We start from the raw sequence: 22445 nt of genomic DNA on the forward strand, positions 1-22445 counted from the left end.
GTCTTTTCATCTTGTTTATAGTTTCCTTTGCTGTGCAAAAGCTTTGAAGTTTCATTAGGTCTCATTTGTTTATTTTTATTTCCATTTCTCTAGGAGGTGGGTCAAAAAGGATCTTCCTGTGATTTATGTCATAGAGTGTTCTGCCTATAGAGTTTTATAGGGTATTGCCTTAAATTTAGGTCTTTAATCCATTTTGAGTTTATTTTTGTGTATGGTGTTAGGAAGTGTTCTTATTTCATTCTTTTATATGTAGCTGTCCAGTTTTCTCAGCGCCACTTATTGAAGAGGCTGTCTTTTCTCCATTGTATATTCTTGCCTCCTTTATCAAAGATAAGGTGACCATTATGTGTGTGGGTTTATCTCTGGGCTTTCTATCCTATTCCATTGATCTATATTTCTGTTTTTGTGCCAGTACCATACTGTCTTGATTAATGTAGCTTTGTAGTATAGTCTGAAGTCAGGGAGCCTGATTCCTCCAGCTCCAGTTTTCTTTCTCAGGATTGCTTTGGCTATTCGGGGGCTTTTGTGTTTCCATACAAATTGTGAAATTTTTTGTTGTAGTTCTGTGAAAAATGCCTTTGGTAGTTTGATAGGGGTTGCATTGAATCTGTAGTTTGCTTTGGGTAGTATAGTCATTTTCACAGTATTGATTCTTCCAATCCAAGAACATGGTATATGTCTCCATCTGTTTGTATCATCTTTAATTTCTTTCATCAATGTCTTATAGTTTTCTTCATACAGGTCTTTTGTCTCCTTAGGTAGGTTTATTCGTAGGTATTTTATTCTTTTTGTTGCAATGGTAAATGGGAGTGTTTCCTTAATTTCTCTTTCAGATTTTTCATCATTAGTGTATAGGAATGCAAGAGATTTCTGTGCATTAATTTTGTATCCTGCTCCTTTACTAAATTCATTGATTAACTCTAGTAGTTTTCTGGTAGCATCTTGTACTGCAAATTAAATATAGGCTTGCTTTATGACTTAGTTTTTCTTACAGTTAGCTGGTAGGGGTTGTGTTTTGTACTACTCTATGCCCTTCAGGTTTCTAGCACATGGTTGTCCACATGCATGCACATGGAACACAAGAAGACTGCATGTTGTTGTGTTGATAACATTCTTAGGAGATGGTTTATGAGTTTTCTGTTCCATCTTCCTCTTTGCCCATCTTTCTCATTCTTTTATTTTCAAGATCAGAATGTTGTGTCATTTGGTTCTGTCAGTCTTACAGATATTTGCCTGAAATTTTGATAATAGATTTTTATTCCTAAAGTCTAAAAACTAAAGGACTCAATTGCAAAGAACATCACAGTTACTAAATGCATTTACAATTAGGGTCTAGTAATATACAGACTAATCCTAGTTGCAAGGATAACTATCATCAACTGTAAAGTATTGCTTGTTTGATCAAGAGAGTTTCAGGAGTTTGCCAGAGAATGTGTTTAAAGTTCGTAAATATTTTAGATTCTCATAGGTCTTGTGTGTCCTAGAAAGGACCAAATCCTAGGAGATATTTTCATGTATCTGCTGTCATAGCTTGGACCAGTGGTTCTCCAGTGGGGTTCATGTGCCCCTTAAGGGTATGGGAAGAAATTGTTAGAATGTCTGTATCATCTTTTCATGACTTCTATTTTGTTATATGTTTTATAATGCATGTATTAGTGCAGAAGACATTTTTTTTTTTTTTTTTTTTTTTTGCGGTACGCGGGCCTCTCACTGTTGTGGCCTCTCCCGTTGCGGAGCACAGGCTCTGGACGCGCAGGCTCAGCGGCCATGGCTCACGGGCCCAGCCACTCCGCAGCATGTGGGATCTTCCCGGACCGGGGCACGAACCTGTGTCCCCTGCATCGGCAGGCGGACTCTCAACCACTGCGCCACCAGGGAAGCCCCAGAAGACATTTTTTATGTGAAAAATATACATACTAGGATTTTATGCTCGGATGCTTTTATTGGCATGGAATATAACTTTAGAAAATGGAGACCACTAATATAAATAAAAGGTAAGACCTTATTGTTCTATAACCAAAGTCAGTTTCTGTTATGTATTTAGCCATAACAACTAAAAAGTCAACTTATTAAACATAAATCCTATGTTTAACCTGAACTAGAAGTTGTAATGTGTGCACATTACATACTTGCTTATGCATGTAGAACATGAGACACTCCTTTTGAGAGCTTACAGTCTGATTGAAAGGAATATGGGCATGAGGAGCCATTAATTAGAAAATGGTACAAGACAGCATAAGTGTGTGTGAGAAATGTAGCAGTATGAGTTTGTTAGATTAAAATTGCTAAAGTGTGGTAAGAGTGGCATGCCACAATGGTGATGCTACATTCTCAGAAGATTTCAAAACTCATTTTATGTTAAGAATTTTCCCTGATAATCAGGTCAGTTCTTAGTCCATCTACTCAATAAACTGTGCTTGAATTGTCTCCTGGGTACAGATGTTAACTATGTGAGCTTTCTGCTCTAATATTCAAACTAATATTTACCGATGCTCTCAATCATATGCCCACATTTCCTTTAAATTATATGAGAAAGTGGCAGAATAGACATAAGGGGGAAGTAACAATATTTTTGAGGTAGTATCCTTTTGGAACAGTGATAGTATATAAGATTTAAGATAAGTGAGTGTTTCCTAGAGCTGCTCTGACAATTACCAAAAACTGGGTAGCCTAAAACAACAGGAATTCATTGTCTATAATTCTGGAGGGTGGAGTCTAAAATCAAGGTGTCGACAGGGCCACGATGTCTCTGAAACCTGTAAAATAATCCTTTCTTGCTTTTGGCTTCTTGTGATTTGCTGGCTGTCCTTGGCACTCCTTGGCTTGTAGCTGCCTAACTCTAATCTGTGCTTCTGTCTTCACGTGGAGTTCTTCCTGTGTGTCTTGATCTTCACATGGCCATCTTCTTATAAGGACACCAGTCATATTGGATTAGAGGCCCACCATACTCCAGTATGACCTCCTCTTAACTGATTACATCTGCAGTGACCCTGTTTCCAAATAAGGTCACATCCTGGCTTACAGTGGATACAACTTCAGCATTTTTTTTGGGGGGGTGGTGGTGTGACACAGTTCAACCATAACAATAAATAATATCAAAGTCTGTAGGTGAATGTACCAAGATGTACATAAGTCACTCTTGGTGTCAAGTGATGCCTCCTTGTAGCTAAACTTCCACAGCCATGCACATTGGTTGTGAGGTAAATGACAGCTAGAAGGAAGGGATGCTTTCTTGGCTGTTTTTGTTAATTGGCTGCTTCTGTCTCTGGGCTTTGGTATTCCAGGCCTCGGTAGAATTATGCCTATAGATGGTAACATGTACTATGTGGCTTTGATCTTCCTGGTAAAAATCCACAAAGTAATTTGTGGATTAGGATATTTCTAAAGGTGTGTTGGGTTTTTTGTTGTAATAATACTGCATAACAGCCTCCAAATCTTCGTGGCTTAGAACCACAAATATTTATTTCACATTCATGAATCTGCAGGTTAACTGTGGTTTGGCTACTGTTGGCTGGGTCCAGCAGGGCTGGGCTGGACTCCAAAGCTGAGGTAGGAGTTCAGGTCTGTTCCACACATCTTCATTCTGGGACCCGTGCTGAAGAAGGAAAAGCCACTACCTGAGGCATACTTTTCTGGTGGAGAACAGAAACTTGCCAGGCCTCTTAGAGCCTTAAGTTGAAGTGGGTACACTGTTAGTCCTCAGTCTGTTGGTTAAAACAAGCCACATGGCCAACAGAGTAGAGAAGAATACTCTGTGTACTAGTGCAAAGCACCGCAAAGTGGCATAGCAGACGGTTTGCACGTGTAATTCTCTTACAAGGCGGGAGTGCTTAATTGAGTACAACAATCCAGTCTGGCCAAATGGCCAAAGAGCCCATTTTCTTTTGAATTCTGCAAGAACTTTTATATCAAACAACTTAATAAACCTTTAAAAGAAAACATATTTAAACCACAGAGTTGATTTCTTAACCCAGTCTCTTGGAAAATTAGAATTGAATATCATACGCATAATTTTTTTCAAAGAAGAGGTCACACTACTTCCTGATGCTGGTTTAATTTTGTGTTGAGCAGATTCCCTGCCCCGTAGCACTTTTCACTACGCTTCTTCCTGAACCCACGTTTGCATATTTCCCACATCTTGTGCCGTACCGACCAAAGCACTACACGCGCCTCTCCATTTGTGCCTTACACATCTGAGGGTAGGGTAGAATTCCAGTCCTCTTGAGCATGCTCTGATAGAGAACATTTTCATTAATGAGAAAACTCTTTCTGGTTTACAGATATAACTGTTCATTGGGTAGCACTGTTGAACTATAACCAGAATGGTTGTTTTTGGTGGTGTTCCACTTCAAACACCTTCCCTAAGAACACTGGCCTGTGTGACCTGGCCCTTTTCTTTCCATTGGTATTTCTCTTTGCATAACAAATTTTATTTGGCATTACTTTCTATCATATCCTTTTTTTCTGATTGTTTAATTTTTGTAGATTTTATTTCCTTGTCAAAAATTGAAGTTTTCTCAGAGTGTATTGAGTCCTCTTTATATGCATAGGTTTTAGATAAATTGTGCAGTGATAGGCATAAAACAGGTTCTTAGTAAGCTTACTGATTGAAGAGATTGCTTGTCAGTATGTGACAAGGCACTATTTTGAGTAAGTGTAAATTGTTTAATGCCACCTGTACATTCCATGTAAATAAATATGCTGAAAGCGTATTAAAAAGGGTGATAATTCAATTATTTTTTATTTTGCATTTTTACACATATTGGGTGTATGCCAGTGCATTTTGAAAATAGCATTCAATTGCCGGTACCATCCACATGAGAACAAAGAAGCAGGTGACTTTTCCTCAGTGAAATGGCAGCTTACCTGGTAAAGTGAACTTCCTGTCTCTTCACAGTCTCAAAAGACACTGTAATTCTTGGAAACTAGTGTTTGCAGCCCATATACTGTATGTTCTATGGAAAGGTATTCCATTTATTACATCTTTCATCCATCAAATTTTATTGGTTTTGTTTGCATGAATTAACCCTAATTCAGATCCATCAAATAGATACCTCCCATCAAATAATAATAATTAGTAGTAACCACTGGCCACACTTATTTCTGTCCTAAAATTGAAGGAGTTGGGGCATGATGCAAGACCAGAACCCCTGCAGCAGTGATGCCATTTGCTGTGAGCAAAGGCAGCTGGTGTAGTGATTCACATTGGTACCTACTCTCTGGAAGGCCTTGGGGAATAGGCTTGAGTTCTATACTGGTAGAGACTCCAGAAGACTGTGGAACTTTTTTCTTTTTTTTAAAATTCCTTTTGGGCCAGGGCTAGAAGATATCTGCAAAAAAAGTCAAATAGGCCAGAGATCCTAGGATTTTAGCAGTGGGTCTATTGAATAATATTAAAATGAATTCCAGAAGTAACTGAAGACAAACTTTTCTTCCCATGTCACCTGTTTGTTTATTGATGCTGTTTGGAGCCTACCACCTTTAGAGTCACCTTAGAGATGATCTGAAGTGATCTTACAGTACTGGAGCAATAGTAGGGCGTGTCCCTAGAAACTACCTCTGTGGCGATGCAGGCATCAGATTTTTTTCAACTCTTGTGAGGGTAGGGACAATCATATGCATAGAGCAGACAACCAATAAATAGTGATTGATGGTGAGAAAGAGGAAGTTTCCTCTTATGGTTGAGATGTGAGATCAGCAGAGCAGACTCTGTTCTGTTTTCATTGTGTCCAGTAACTTTTTATATGACTTTCTTTGTGTACAGGTAGAAAACTGTACAAGACTGAATTCTTATATCCTTATAAGTATTAATGAGAGAATGCATGCAGTATATTAAAAACCTCTGGTAGAAGTTAATAGAATCATAATTTTTAGTTCTAAAAAGGACCTTCAGTTTTAGCCCCTAAAAAAAGGGGGGGGGCTTTTGTACCTTAAAATCAATAAAGAACATTTTTTAAAAAGATCAAAATTCCATTTTTAAATTCTGATTCTTTGTATTTACTAATTTCGTTTTCAGCGGGGAAATAATTGGATTGGCAGAAGATTACTTTTCAAAACAACAGAAACAAAAAAAATTTGCCAACAGCTAAGGGAAATATTTCTGGCATATTCAAAGTTATATTATTACTTCTGTCCTTAAAACTTAAGAGGTAATTCACTTAATTTAGTGAATTAAGGGAATGTGCTTTCCAGTTAGCTCTTTAAAAGTCTAATTCAGTGCAATAAATGTTTATTAAATGCTTGAACATGTTCAGTGCAGTGCATTTATTAATGAATAGCAGTGACTAACCTGAATACAGTTCAGGATCGATGTCCTAAAAGACAATTGACCAGAAAACTGGTGTTCACCCTCTTGTTCTTTTAATGGTGGGTAAATCTGGAAAGAACCAGGCAATTGAGGTGAAAATTCTGTGTAGTAATATTGCCTCTCATTAGAGGCCATAATGAGTGGCTCTGACTTTGGCATTAGATAAAGCTGATCATTCTGGCTCTAACTTTTATGGCTGTTTGACTTTGAATAAATGTTTCAACCTTTCTAAATTTCAGATTCTTTATCTAAAAAGGATTGAGAATATGAACTCTCATATAGTCATAAAGATTAAACAGTGTGTGTAATAGCATTGAACAAAAAAATCTGGTGCATGTGGTTAATGTTCAGTAAACAGTTTTAACTGTTGCTGCTTGCTGTCATCTCTACGTTCATTCACCCGGGCTGCCTGGCTTGAGTTAGTTCATGATCTAATGTTTCTGTTTAGGGGCAAATTTGAATCTGGCTCTCCAGGTGTAACTTTCATGAACACAGGAACGTTTGGGCTTGTTGAAATCTCAATGGAGAGAATTCTCTGTTCCGTGGGGTGCTAGACTCGATAGATACCTCTTGAACACTTTTCATCTCTATACCAGGCCTTTTACAGATAAGGAAACTGGGGTCTGGAGAAATTGAGTAACTTGCCCAAGGCTGCATACCTTGGAGATGGTAGAGTCTGGATTCCAACTGGGCTTGTCCTGCTTTAAGGGTGCTGTGCTGCCTTAATAATAAGAGTCCGAGAGGTTATTCAGGTAAAGCACAGAGAATCTTGAAAACAGAGAATGACTCAGCTGTGTGGAGTTTGTAAGATCTCAGCTTTGAAGGAATTTTTGAAATTAAAAAATTTTAATTAAAAATGTTAGTTTATCCATGGAACTTGACTTTCCTCTGTAACAGTGGTTTTCAGTGAGTGTAGTATTCCCCACTAGGGTGCAGTTTGGTTGGCATGGTTCCTGGGGAGGGGCACTAGCATTTAGTTGGGGGAAGCAGAGGTGCCAAGTGCCCTGCAATGAGCAGGACGGTCCTAGACAACAAATAATTGTCCTTATATTTCAAATTTCATGTCATCTGTAGGACCTACATGAATATTTATTGGGACATTCTGAAGAAAAGAGAAAGAGATTGGTTCTAAATTACTATGTATAGAAATGCTGGTTATTATTTATAGCACTAGTTTTTATTCTAATGTTCTGTGCACTCCCACCTACCCATTACCCACCCCCTCCCAACCTCTCACCTCTTCTCTTTCATGTTTCTGTACTTCTCACATGTAGTGAAATTATTTCTGATCTTATTTCACCTATAGCTAAACTTGTCCTAAATAAGTTAGTATAAGCATCTGAGTGTTTTGTTGTGTCTTCTAATGAAATTGTGCCTGAGAATTTACTTTATTATTATAAATTATTAACTTATAACTTACCTGTTGTAAGCTACTTTTCTTTTGGCATTATATTGATTTTTGAAACCTGAGAATTTACATACTGAACTACCTGTTATCAATTACTTTCCTTTGGGGCATTACATCGACTTCATAAAATTCAGTGTGTTAAATGGGTTATATTATCTATCATCTTCATCTCAGCATTATAAAGGACATGTTATAAAATACTTATATACAGTTGACCATTGAAAAATGTGGGGGGTTGGAGCACCAATCCTCCATGTAGGTAAAAAAATGTGTATAACTCACAGTGGGCCCTCTGTATATGCAGTTCCTCTATGTCCGAGGATCCTGTAGGACTGTACGATAGTTACTGAAAAAATAGGAGTATAGGTGGACCTACGAGGTCCAAACCCTTGTTGCTCAAGGGGCAACTGTATTTATTTAGGTGAGGGGTGTTGATTTTTTGATAAGGTTGAGAACTTCCAGTCTACAGCGACCCCACAGAATGGTTGTCCAGCTTGTGCTCAGTCATCTTTGGCGATTAGGAAGCTGCTGTCTCTGGAGACAGCTCTTTGCATCAAGCCCTTACGTTGAGCCAAGACGCCTCTCCCTTAATATCCGGTGCCTAGTCCTAGGCACACCCTTGAAGTTCTATTGGTACAAGGCTAAATCCTCTGCCAGATAAGATCCTTGAGGTATTTGGAAATAGCTGTCCTTTCCTCCCAACTCTTTCCATGCTAACCCTGACCAGCTCCTTTGACTACTATTCTTAAAGTTTAATTTTGTGTTAGTTAATCATTCTGTTTGTTCCAGTTTCCTTATATTTCTCCTGTACGGTAGTGGGAGACCCAGAGCTAAGTGCAGTAATCTTGATATATTCGAATCCTCAAAAAGGGTGGGACAGACCACCATAGTCTTTTTTATTCTGGGTTGATTGCATTAGTGGTTTTGTTTTGTTTTGTTTTGTTGTTTTTGCCAAGGTGGGGCGGGAGGGGTTGGGAAGCAGTGGCATCACACCACTGGGTGTGTGGATCTTACTGTCACCTCAAACTGCAGGTCATAGTCACTTGTGCTAATGTTGGGTTCTCCCTTTCTCTCATTCCTTAGCACTTCTCCCAGATGTAGAACCCCAAATTAATCTACAGACAGCTGTTGTCTGTCTGAATTGAAATGCTGTTATCCAGGATGTTATTTATCCCTCCAAAAGTCTAATGAGGCCCCTGTTTTTGTTTTTTTAATTTATTTATTTATTTTTGGCTGTGTTGGGTCTTGTTTCTGTGTGAGGGCTTTCTCCAGTTGCGGCGAGCAGGGACCACTCTTCATCGTGGTGCGCAGGCCTCTCAGTGTTGCGGCCACTCCCGTTGCGGAGTACAGGCTCCAGACGCGCGGGCTCAGTAGTTGTGGCTCACGGGCCCAGTTGCTCCGCGGCATGTGGGATCCTCCCAGACCAGGGCTCGAACCCGTGTCCCCTGCATTGGCAGGCAGATTCTCAACCACTGCGCCACCAAGGATGCCCCGAGGCCCCTGTTTTCATTCATGTCAGTGATGAATTTACTGGTGAGGACAAGCCTTAAGGACGAGCACTGCATTAAGCTGTTAACATCTTCCCTCCAGGTTGAAGTTGGAGGTCAGCTCCCAGCTCCGGGTTGAGGCCAGTCAGTTGGTCAGCACATACCTCTTGGTACAGTGGTGCAGTGCTTTCTGTAATGAGTCTAATCATAGAAGCATCCATCCATGTCTAGGCCACATTTCTCAGTCTTATTCATAAGCAGATCAAGAGAAACTTACCCAATGCCTTTTAAGTACAGTTACACAGTGGTTACCTAATTTCCTTGATGCACTGGAACAGTAACTATGTCCAAGAGGGAAATTAGGTCAGTATAATTTGGCTAGGCCGCCATTCTCTGAACTTCCTCCCCTCTACCAGCCCTATACGAGAGCCACACCAGACCACGCAGGCCTCCCTGTGTACCATGTATTCCCTCCCGATGGCTCGTACCATCCTCATTCTGCCTAGTGAGACCAACCTCTCCTGCATTCAGGATCAAACTCCCGTTCCTCCCTCATTGTCCAGCTCTGGCATCATCTGTGGAGCTTCCCTGACCCTCCTTCCCTTCCTGGCAGAGTAGTTGCTTCCACTCTGTGCTGTGTGGTTCCTTGTACCCACCAATATCGGACCACTCGTCTTACCAGCTGATGGGTGTCCGTTGCCTGTTCCACCTGAGCTTCCTGGCCTATGAGTGCTGTCTTCATCTTTGTATCTCCAGCAGAGTCCTTGGTCCATGGTAGATGCTTCAAAAAGGGATCTGCTTGTTTGTTGTTGTTGTTCCGCTGAATGGTTGGTTTTCTGTTAACATTCTGGATCTCAGGGTTCACTGCCTCCTCTTCTGAGCCCTTGCTAAGCTGCCTTTAATGATCACGTCTAAAATTTTGCTACGGATCTATGTGATGTTCTCCACTGTGTAATTTGCACACTACCTTCTCTATTTTGTTGAAAATTAAAAAGTATTTGCCTCTTGTCAGGCTTTTGGCATTTTCCACATATTCAACAACTCCTGACCCTGCCAGTGATGTTTTAGAAATCTCATTTGCACGTTCTCTTCCTAGAGAGAACTTATAAAGTGATCTGTCTAGCCCAGAGTTGATTCTTCATTTAGAGTATCTAGGAGATTTGATGAAACCTCTGTACTCATCTTAGGTAAAAGAGCACTGAAACCCACATTTGTTTAATTCTTTTCAGGTCTAATTTCATTTCCCTAGGCAAAGAATAATGGAGTAAGAGTTGATCAGGTCTCCAGTCATTTTGCCATCCATTGCCTTTGTCCCATTCAGGTGATGGACCACTGGCCTGTCCTTGATCATCACCTTGATTCAGGCATAACTTTTTAGTTCTTTGTTGCCATTAAGTTCTGTTTTCTGTTGCTTTGCTTCTGTGACACACATTTGTTTATCTGGGGCGTTAATCTCCTAGATGCTCCCCCTACATGTTTGTGGCAGACTTTTGTTCTATTTCTGTGTCTTTCTTCCCAGGTTTCTTGTTAAAAAGAGTATTCAAATTTCTGACCTTGGTTAACACTGATATTTGAATACCCTTTACGTGTTTAGATGACAGTATGGCTTTGAGAAAGACTGAACACCTGTCATATTTCAGTATAAGTCTAAGTATTTTCTAGGAGGAAATGTCTGCATAGAGTGGTACATTTTGGTCTGTTCCTTATGTGGCCAAATTTAGTGTGACCAAGCCTTAAAGCATGCTGTTGTCATTATTTCATTTGTATAATAGGAAACCTGTTGTTGGGAAAACAGTTGATGGACATCATGGGTGCTCTGGTGTTTTTCTAGTCCTCGCTGGTTATACCTGAATGAACAAGGAGCTGCAGTGTAGATGTGAAGCCAAAAAGCCTCACTGGGCTGTGGGTCCACACTGGTTTGATGTAGTTAGGGAGTCTGGTAGCTCTGTCCTTAAATCCCTTCTAAGTGGTGTCATGGGGAGCATCAAACATTTGCTGGTGACACAGAAAATACTTTGTCTTCAACACAGCTCTTATGAGGTAAGGATTTTGTATGTGCCGGTTTCTTTTTGTTTTTTTGAATAATGAACTGAATGTAGGTTTAAATTGACCATTCTGATTTAAGATTACAAAATAATATTTAAATAGAAGATACATCTTGTGTTCCCTCATACACCATAAATGCAGGAGACTCTTGTAATTATGTAATACACCGTAACTGTAATACACCATAAATGTAAAAATGTAACACACTGTAAATGCAGGAGACTCTTGTAATTCAGTGTTTGGACGAGTCTAGCGTTTATTGATGTGAGGAGAAAGTCAGCATTAAATGAAAAAAGGGCTTTTAAGAAGCCCATTATAACCACTTATAATGGAAAATGTAGTTCCCATTAGAGACTGATTTAAAGGAGCTCTGGTTCTTCACTGAAGCATGAAGGCTGCTGGGTGGTGTGCTGTGCAAATCATTTTTATAGCATCCTTTGCTGATCTCTTTCTGGTTAATCTGTTGGTGTGCCTAGACCTGAAAGAACTGCATCTGTCTTGTTTAAGAAATGTATAAATTCCCAGAAATTTAAAAGAAGCCAAAGATTTGGATTTTTTTTTATTTATCAAATAGAAAATAGAAAAAGAGCTCTGCCAGTTCTAAACAGACACAGCAGCACCAGATGTCAGTTCTCGGATCATTTAATCTTTTCCTCTTGTACTTACTTTTGTCAATATTTTTCCACTGGAACCACATATTAGTTTCTGGCTCAGCTTGCAATATAAAAATTTTCCAATTAGATTGTTATGACTTCATTTTTATTCATGAGGGGAGATCTAATAAACAGAGATCATCACATATGGTGGCATGCAGGAGAGGAACTTTAAAATAAACCACCTGGCCCAGGGCAGGGCAGAAAGCCAGGGTTCTAATTCTATCTGGAGTTCCAGAGAGGCTGGCTTGAACCTACATTCTCCATTTCCAAATAATTGTCAATTTGGGAGGAATCCTTGGATTGATATCAGTTTGCCATATAATTGATCTTATCCCCAGGACTGGATTAATTCCTTGCTTAGCTTTTATGTGGCTTTTCTGCCTAGTTCTGTGTTAGGTATTTAGGGAAGTATAAGGAAAGTATGAAACATGATGGTTTTTGACTTGGAGGAACTTTGGTTTGTTTGGGGCTGAGGAGGGTAAGTGAAGTGGCGTTGTCACACAGCGTACGATTAAGTGCCTCACAGTAAGTGATAAGTGACACGTGAAGTACGCTTACACGGCCAAGAGAGAAGGTCACACGAGTGGTCGGGGGAGCAGAATTGGGCCCTTGTGCTGGATCTGGTCAGAAGGAGTGTAGCAAGGTTACCTCAAGCTTGGGAAAAGAGTAAGGATTAAGGTATAGAGTTGGGGAGGAGCCCAGTGGGTTCAGGCCACATGTGAAATGGAGGTTAGGAGAGTTGGACACTCGGCCACTGTTTATCTTTGTTACCACAGTTCTTGAATGAGTACTTCCCTCATTCATTGAGGCGTGGCTTCCATCCCCACTGCTCCACTGAGGCAGTCCTGTTGGAGGTCTCAGTGACCCCCATCCTACTCGTGGCCAGGTACATTTGTCCTAACCTGTAGAGTCTACGCCGAGGCGTTGGAGGCTGCTGATTCCAGACCACTCTTTCTAACTCATCTCCAAATGCTTTCTGGCTCCAAAGGTTATTGAAAGACATTGAAATGTACACCAAACTGGATTTAAATCTCTGCTCCACCAAGGCTGGTCATGTTGAACTAGGGAAATTAGTATCTCTCAGCCTCAGTTTAATGGAAGTAAGGATACCTAACTCATATTGTGGATGTAAGGATTAAAAGAGAGAACATGGGGATAATACGTTGAAATAGTGACTTAACAGAAGGTAGGCATCGTGGTTGGTTTTCTTTCTCTGCCCGGTAGCTACTCTGCCCATCTTGCCCTTTTCATGCGCATACTTAGGCTCAGGTATTCCCGCTTTCTGGAATGCTGTCTCTTTTTCTTCTTTACTTATTGAAATCCTCACCACCCTAGAAGGTTTACTTTGTCACCTCAATCAGAATTGAACTTTGTGTCTTCTGGTTTCTTAGTGTTATTTTTCGGACAGCTCCAGGTTACTAACTCCACATTTTATTGTGGAGTTAGTTTAACCAATTGTATCCCATTGACCCGACACTCATCTTAATTTCCCTACTGGTTGGTAAATCCCTTGAGGGCACCACCATGTCAAAGCCATGGAGATCAAGCAGTAAGAGTTGAAACTGTGTCATCCATTGTTTCCATACAGGACCCTGTGCATAGTTGTCATACCTGCAGGGTGTTATCGTACTGTTTTTTTTTTTTTTCCTTAACTACAGCCATATGTTGATAATTTCTAAATCTTTTTCTCTAGCCCTCACTGCACTCCTGTGCTTTACATGAAATCAAGCATGGTGAATGTTTCCAGTTGACTATCCCATGAGCACTCAAAGGCAGCGTGTCCAAAACTGATCTTTCATCTGTTTCTGCCCCCCGCCCCAAATGCATGCCACTTCCTGTAGATTGTATCATATCTTTGGTTTCACAGTCTACCCAGTCCCTGAAGCAGAAACTTGGAAAGCATTTATCATTCCTTTCTGTCCCATGTTGTCTACATGGAATGAGTCACCAAATCTGAACTCATTTGCCTCCTAAATATTTTTTGAACTTGTGCCCTCTCCTTCTGTGTCAATTACTGCTGGCCGAAGTGTGGGCCCTCCTCTCTCTACTAGTTTTACTGTAATATCTTTCTAGTGCGTCCGTTTTCCCCGTTCTCGATCCTCTCAAGTCCATCTTCTGTGATCTGTATGTGTTACACTCCCTCCTCCCCTTCGGTGATGTCTGCCGGGAGTGGTGCCCTTGGGCCAGCATGATCACTTAGTGACATAGGTGCTGGGAAGGGGGTGGCAGCACATAATGCATAGCTAGGATCAAGTTCAAACTCTTCAGCATGACATGAAAGGTCTTCATGACCCTAATCTTGCCTATGTCTTCATCCTCATCTCCCACTGTTGCCCTGCTTCACATTTGATCCTGGAGCAACAGAGAAATATTGTGTCTCCTTGCTTTTGTTCAAGCTGGACTTGCTTCCTGTACCGTTTAACCAGGAACCCATACTCATCCTTGAGATCTTGGTGTATGTGGGGATTGCGGTGGGGTGGGCCCTGCATAAGGCTAAGGGTTCTTCCTCTAGGCCCTGTGCCTTCTTCATAGTGATTTGTATCCCATTGACCTGAAATCCTAAGTGTCTCCCTTGCAAGACAATAAATTTCATTAGGCCAAATATCATGTTTTATTTATCTTTGGTCTCTGATACTTATCACGGTACCTTCCCTGTAATATATATTGTGAATTAAATTGTTTACGGAGTTGAGATGGAGAAATAATTTTGATTAATGAAAATTCTTTGCTTTTACTTTGAGACTCATTCAGGGTGAAAAGACAGATTTTAGGAAAGGTTAATGCTGTGCAGACAGTTTAGATTAGTGAACCAGGCAGTAAGTAGATATTGGGAAATTTTGAGCAGGGGCATGGCATGATGAAAGTGATATTTAAGGAAGATTGATCTGGAGACAACCTCTTATTACAGGTTTAAATTGGGTTGCTTCTGGGAAACTTAGGTGAGGTTTGCAGGGGTGGGAAGGAAGGAGTGGCAGAGACAAGCATATAAAGCCATTCTGAAGAATAGCTTCCTGAGGCTTTGAACTTTCATTTCCACATTTGCTTAAGTGGGACGTACTCGCTGGCATGTTTCCGAAGTAAAATAGAGCACTGATTTGTTTTTAAAGAAAGAACATTCTTGTAAGACACCTAAGTGATCCATTTTTCCTCATTATGTATGAGATATATTTGTCATTAATGGCTTCAAAAGAGTGATTATAAATTCAGAAATTTAAAAAAAATTAGCTTCTGCATAGCTAGCCTAAAGCCTTCTAAAGTCAGTGGTTTTTGTTTTAGCACGTTTTGAAATAATTGTTAATTATGAGGAAAATACTTCAGTTTATTTTTCCAGCCACTTTTTATTTTACAGTTTAACTCTTCCATTCTTACTGTAGTTTCCTGCCCCCCTCCCCTTCCCGCGGGGGCATTTGTATTTCATATATGACTCATGTGACTATGCTTACCGGTTAAAGTTTAGCTTCCATTTGTTGGGGCCATGTAGCTCCACCCTGCTTCATTCTTCGTATTGCCGTTATAAACTTCTTAATTTACAGTCACGTTGTTATTTTTTTACAGAGTGATGACTCATTGATTAAAAAGGAATTTTTCAAATACTTTGCACTTTTGATTGCATATTATGGATACCAAGGAAGAGAAGAAGGAACGGAAACAAAGTTATTTTGCTCGGTAAGCATTCAGTTTGCAAATTTATATCAGAACTTAAAAAATGTTTGAGGGGACTTTGTTCTTAAAGTATTACTTGGCATTTTGTGATTTGTGACTGTTCATAAACTGGGCAGGTAACCAGTAGAAGTTAAATGCACTTTGTTTCATCCTTTTTCTTATTTACACTAGAGAAGTAACATTTGATTGGTTCTTCTCTTTCTGTCCTTGACAGTTCTCTCAGGCCAGTACTGCTCAGGGAATCTAACATTCTATATGCATTGCACTGCAGATTGCTCAGAATCCTGTGTTTAACAACCTACATTGAATTTTAAATCCTAAGTACTTAGTTCCTGCTGCTCTGTAGCTTAATTAGTTGAGTTATAACTAAAAATCTTTGACATATTTAAAGCTTATTACTTTGTGGGGTGTCTATTACTAAAAAGTATTTTTGTAGGTAAATGGAATGGATGAAATTGTATCATTGTAGTACCTGTCATTTTTAAAGCTTGAACTCGTCCAACATATGTACATGTGTTAGTATCTGAATAGGAGTAATCTACTATATTATTGGTTACTATTTACAGATTTAAACATCTGTATGGCAGCCACTCACTAATCATAATAACATGAATGGTACATTAAAACATTTATAAATCATTTTGATGACTGGAATGTTTTCAAACTCAGTGTGAGAACATAGGCTTAAAATGATCATTATGGTCTCCTAAATTGAAATACTTCTTAAGAACTAATTCAACCTCACCACATCCCCAGCCCCAATATTCTTGTTAAAGATGCACTTCCTGTTTCCCAAATGTAAGTCTTGGAAACTGAAAACAAAGTTTTTGTTTGATGTTTTTATTCAGAAATTAAGCTAGGTTTTAGATTGTTAAGGAACTACTGTGTGCCAAGTACTTTACTTATTATTTCATTTATCTTCACAATAAACTTGTGAAATAGGTTTTCTCCCTGTTTTATTAATGAGATAACTCAGAAAGTAAGTATTTTGTCCGTTTCATGTAGTGTTAAGAGTCAGTATTCAAATATAGGGTTGTATCCAAAGGACATGTTTCACTTAGTAATAGTAAACCATGAATAAGAATTTTTGGAAAACAAGAGTTATACTATTAATTTTAGTGAATTATTTTTTCCTATTAGGACCCCAGAGAGTGCAAGATTGTTTGGGGAAGGAAGAAATCAGGCATCTAATGGGTGAACCATTGAAAGATAGGACACTTAGAATAAACAAGAACTAAATGTTTATTCTGAGATAATTGTAGATTCACATGTAGTTGTAAGAAATAATACAGAGATATCTTATACCTTTCATCTAGTTTCCCACCTTACATAACTATTGTATAATAAATATCACAAGGAAATTGACATTGATACAGTCCATTAACCTTATTCAGATTTCACCAGGGTTTACAAGCACTGAAGCACTCATTTATGTATGGGTGTGTGTGTGTGTGTGTGTGTGTGTGTATTTAGTTCTGTTCAGTTTTATTACGTGTAGATTTGTGTGGCCACCATCACAATCAAGATACAGAACAATTCCATCAAAAATATCCCATGTGCTACCCTTTTGTAGCCATATTCACCTTCTTCCTTCTGCCCATCACTCCTGACAACCACTAATCTGTTTTCCATCTCTATAATTTGTCATTTCAAAAATATTACATGAATGGAATCATAGAGTATCTAATGTTCTGAGATTTTTTTTCACTTCGTTCAATTTCCTTGATATCTTAGTCTATTCGGACTGCTGTAACAAAATACCACAGACTGAGTGGCTTACAAACAACAGAAATTATTTCTCGCAGTTCTAGGGGCTGGAAGTCCAAGGCCAGGGAGCCATCATGGTCAGGCTTTATGTCTGGTGAGAGCCCCCTTCCTGGTTCATCAAAGGCCACCTTCTCACTGTAACTTCACGTGGTGAAAGCGGCAAGGAGCTTTCTCAGGCCTCTTTTATAAGTGCACTAATTCCATTCATGAGAGTTCTGCCCCTCATAACCTAATCACCTCCCAAAGACATCCATCTCCTAATACCGTCACATTGGGCATTAGGTTTCAGCATATGAATTTTGGGGGTACACAAACATTCAGATCATAGCACTTGAGATCTGCCCAAGATGTTGTATGTATCAACAGTTTGTTCCTTTTTATTGCTGAGTAGTATTCCATGTTATGGATGTATCACAGTTTTTTAACTGTCCTTCACCCATTGAAGGACATTTGGGTTGTTTCTAGTTTGGGACTGTTACAAATAAAGCTAGGATCATTTGTGTAAAGATTTTTTTGTGAGTGTCAGTTTTAATTTATCTGGGATAAAGCCTCAATGGAATGGCTGAGTCGAATGATAAGTACATGTTTAATTTTATAAGAAACTGCTGGACTCTTTTCCAGAGTGGCTGTACCATTTTCTACTCCTTCCCATCTGCAATGTATAAATGATCCAGTTTCTTGGCATCCTCATCAGCATTTGGTATTGTCACTCTTTTTTATTTTAACCATACTGAGAGGTGTATGGTGATATCTCATTGTAGTTTTAATTTGCATTGCTTTAATGACTAATGAGGTTCAACATCTTTTCATGTGCTTATTAGCCATCTGTCCATCTTCTTCAGCACAATGTCTTTTCATGTGTTTTGTCTGTGTTCTAACTGGATTGTTTTCTTACTGTTCAGTGTTGCGAGTTCTTTATACATTCTAGATACTAGTCCTTTGGTATGTGGTTTGCCAGTATTTTCTTTCAGTGTGTAGCTTTTCTTTTCAACTTGCTAAAACAGTCTTTTGCAAAGCAAAAGTTTTAAATTTTAATTTTAATGATTCAATTTATTAGTTTTTCATTTTATGCATTGTGCTTTTGGTATCAAGTCTAACGACTCTTTGCCTAGCCCTAGGTCCTGAAGATTTTCTTTCATTTTTTCTAAATATTTTATAGTATTATGTTTCATACTTAAGTTGGTGATCCATCTTGAGTTAATTTTTATATAAGATGTGAATTTAGGTCAAGATTCTCTCTCTTTTTTTTGCCTAGGGATGCCTCTATATAGTGATTTCAAAGGCTGTAGTGCCTTCTCAGTTTGCTTCCAAACTGATTCTAACAGTAAAGGTGACTGTAGTTCACGAACAACCTGCTCATGGCTAACCATGTCTTGCTCCTAAGATGTAGAGTGAGGGGAACCCCTTAAACTGAGAATGCAAGATGAAACTTCTGGAAGAACAGCATACTTTTTTCAACTCAGAAATACAAAATTTAATTGTCATGCTTGCCTTGACCTCTTGTGAAAAGTATTCTAGCAGTGAAAAAGAAAAACATATCCAAAAATGGAGAGTGATCCTAGGAGCATAGGGATAGCAGGACAAGGCCAATAGTCAGTGGTACCATTAAAATAGTAGATCACCGTGACTAGTTACTAGGAAATGAGAGAGAGAGAGAAAAGATAAACGTGCAGTTTAGCTACTGTAATGCAGTTGCAGCCCCAAATGGTCAAGCTATTAAAAGCAAAAAGCAAACAAACACTCCAAAAACGTTATTATTAGAAAAGAGGCAGCCAAAGTTATAAATCTTTTCAACTACCTCTGACTAAACTGTGGAATTCCATAAAGTGGAATCACCAACTGGACCTGCCTGAAAGCTGGTTTCTGACAACCTAGGGCAGTTTGCTCTGGAGTGTGTGTATACGGGCCCTCCAAGCAAGATCTCTAGGGAGGAATATAAAGAGTCAGGCCAAGGGTGCAGCCATACCACCTTACGCAAACCTCTGCTAGTGTGCAGAGGAGAGCAAAAGGAAGATTTGCCCTGATTTCTGCCTGCTACCACAGTATGTATCAGAAATCCTAAAAATTGCTTTTAACCCCCCCATCCCTTTACCCTTCTGAGTATTTAAATAGTCTCTGTTTTCTTGGTGCACTGTTTCACCCTGTGGTTTCATAAACATTGTATGATTGTATGTAGTAAATAATTCTTTACCTACCCCCTTTGTTGATGGTTCTCTCTCTCTCTCTCTCTGAAGTTAACATCAAAGCAAAGTTAAGTTTAAAAGGCCCCATTTTAATAATTTTGCATTGAAATTAGTGATTCGAGGATCACCCAATACTTTCTTTCTTATAATTTATCTTGAAATACGCCTGTGTAGATCTACATGGACATGTGAGTCAGCATCACTACTAGATAAATCTATTCTGGAGTTTTCAGGATCTCCTAACTCTGCCCCACCTGGTTTTCACCATCTTCAGTGTTCTGTACCAGTTGTTTATTACAGATCAAATGATTCATGAGACACTTTTCCATGCTTTTGCAAATAATTTGTATATACAAAATTAGTATATTATATATGTGTGTATTAATTCCTTGATACTTGACAAGTCTTGAAACCAAATGAAAAACTGAATTATTAAAGCAAATTGTACTTTCTGTACTATCCTCTGGAGTGATCGTTATTCATTATGGCCCCTGCTCCGTCTTTCTTCCCTTGTAGTTAGAATGCAGGTTTTTTTTTTTTCAAGGGCTCCCTTCTTCCACACTCATTTTGACATTATTTGGCTTTTGCAGAATTTAGTACCCTTGTAGTGATTTTTGTGTAGGTCCCTTTGTGCTCTTTATATATATGTTTCATCCCCAAGTATGATTTGACTGCTGTGGAAATTTAGACTCAAGGGGTTTGAATAACTTCACTGAGATTACACAGCAGGTGGGTGAGGCAGCATTTGTGCCCAACTCTGTCCTTCTCCATCCAGAGCTTATGCTGGATGCTGCCCAGGGCCATGTGGCAGCTCAGTGGCAGAATGGCGCCCATAGAACACAGGTTACCAGACCTCGTGCTGCTCACATTGTGGGTTGAGTAGATTTCTGTGGGCAGTCCTGGCAGCTTAACATTGATTTATACCACTGTAAATTAATGTGCAGAAATGCATCCTGGATTCCAAAGATCTAAGTTATAAGTGACCTTTTCTAAAACAACTTGTTTATAACTTGAAGACATCCCATAATCCATGTCTTATGTACTTTATCCATCCGTAACATGGTTAATGTCAGACTGTTAACCAACCAAGGCAATAGGAAACATGCAGTCTGTATACCCCACCTGTGTAAGTCAGTGGTTTGCATTACAGTGATCCACTTTACACCCTAGGATTGCATCTTGTCTAAAAAGAGTAGTTGCCCATAATAGAAATGAATGCAGAGATAACATTTGGACAGAAAATCTCAGCTTGCCCTCTTGGTCAAGTCCAGAGTCTAAGATCCAGCAGAAGGCGTCACCTGGATGTGCCTGGCCGGTTGATCTGCAGCACTGCTGAGGACAACAGGGAGTGCTCCCAGCTCCAGCCCCACGGAGGCAGTCTTTGAACCTTAGGGGAAGAGCCGTCTCTTTGTGGTACAGCTGGGCTAAGAATGCATATACCACGTGGGTGGAGTGGTGTGGTGTGAACTCTTGCCCTTCCTTCAATAAACAGTCTCTAATTGTTTTTTCCTGCTAGCCAAGGACCATTAGAGAAGAAACTTAGTATGTCCCAGATTTGAGGAAAAACCCTATTATTACCAGTTGTTGGATTCAGACATTGTCATATTGCAGAGTTTAATTGAGTTGGTATATGAAAAGCAAATAGACCCGTTTTAAGTGCTTGGTACATGTAAACTCTATACCTTCTTAATATTTGGTGAATATCTTCTCAGTTTTACTATGCCTACTGATTCTAAAGTTAATAATAATAACACTTGTGGTGCTTTATAAAGTGCTTTCATGTGCATTCCCTCACTTCAACCTCACCATGATCCTATGAGCAGATAGAATTGCAGATGATGAATCTGTAGTTTGGAAGGTTAAATAACTTGCCTCCAGTCACTTAGCCTTTAAATGGAGGGTCTGGCCCCTGAATCCCAGTCTGCTTTGTCTGTATCTCTGATTATTTTTCTTCATTCCATGTTGTATCAGTTTAAACAGCATTAAACATTAATTTTTACTTTGTCTGAGAGGGGGATTAGAACATATTCATAGCATCATAAGTAGGGGAAGTTGTATATGGATTTGGAAGTAAATGTTCTAGTTAACTTTATTGGAAACCATATCTGATTTCAGCTTCTAAGAACCATCCTAGAGGGCTGTTGGCGCTGTTAGGGACACATGCCTGTAGTAATCCGTAGCCCTATCCAAGGACAGTCTCGTGTGTGACCTTCTGAGCTCCTATTTGCTGTTTATGTGTTTACAGTCATTCTCCCCCCAGATGGGCCATCTGGAGGGAAGGGACTCAGCAATAGTTCAGTGCTCTTTCCTTGTGCCTTGTTAAGTACCGGTTGACATATAACAAGTGTTAAGTTTTTTTTGTTTTTTTTGTTTTTTTGCGGTACGCGGGACTTTCACTGCTGTGGCCTCTCCCACTGCGGAGCACAGGCTCCAGACGCGCAGGTTCAGCGGCCATGGCTCACGGGCCCAGCTGCTCCGCGGCATGTGGGATCCTCCCGGACCAGGGCACGAACCTGCGTCCCCTGCATAGACAGGCGGACTCTCAACCACTGTGCCACCAGGGAAGCCTGTTAAGTATTTTTTGACCAACTGACAGATTGAGAATATTTAAAACAGCTTCTTTAATGTAGGATATAAATGGTTTGTGAGTCTTAATTTTTGTCACTATAAATTTTTCAGTATTCAGGAATTTTATTAATCTTAAAAAAATTGAGAATATTTTAAAACCATTTCCTGTGAAAAAGCTGTGTGTGCCTTATTTGAAAATATTACTGATTACCAAGTAAACACTTGCCTGAGCTGTAATGTCTTTTAAGGCTTATGTTTCCTATTTTCTTGATTTGAATTCAGATCAAGTGGCTCTTAAGGGAATATTTACATATTGCTTGTCATTCATTACTGGGAAAAACAGCCATGGCCAAGTTTGAC

General features: G+C 39.4%; 1 protein-coding gene across 1 annotated transcript in view; it reads left to right on the plus strand.

The window, feature by feature from the left end:
* Positions 1-22445, plus strand: part of NCOA7 (nuclear receptor coactivator 7) — a 144351-nt gene that overhangs the window by 9388 nt on the left and 112518 nt on the right. Inside the window, exon 2 of the mRNA XM_082668590.1 lies at positions 15460-15570. Within this exon, the coding sequence (XP_082524716.1) occupies positions 15521-15570 (50 nt within the window). The 5' untranslated portion in view covers positions 15460-15520. The remainder of the gene's footprint in view (positions 1-15459; positions 15571-22445) is intronic.

This window comes from Grampus griseus, assembly GCF_964374135.1.
Source record: "Grampus griseus genome assembly, chromosome: 13".
Taxonomy (NCBI): domain Eukaryota; kingdom Metazoa; phylum Chordata; class Mammalia; order Artiodactyla; family Delphinidae; genus Grampus; species Grampus griseus.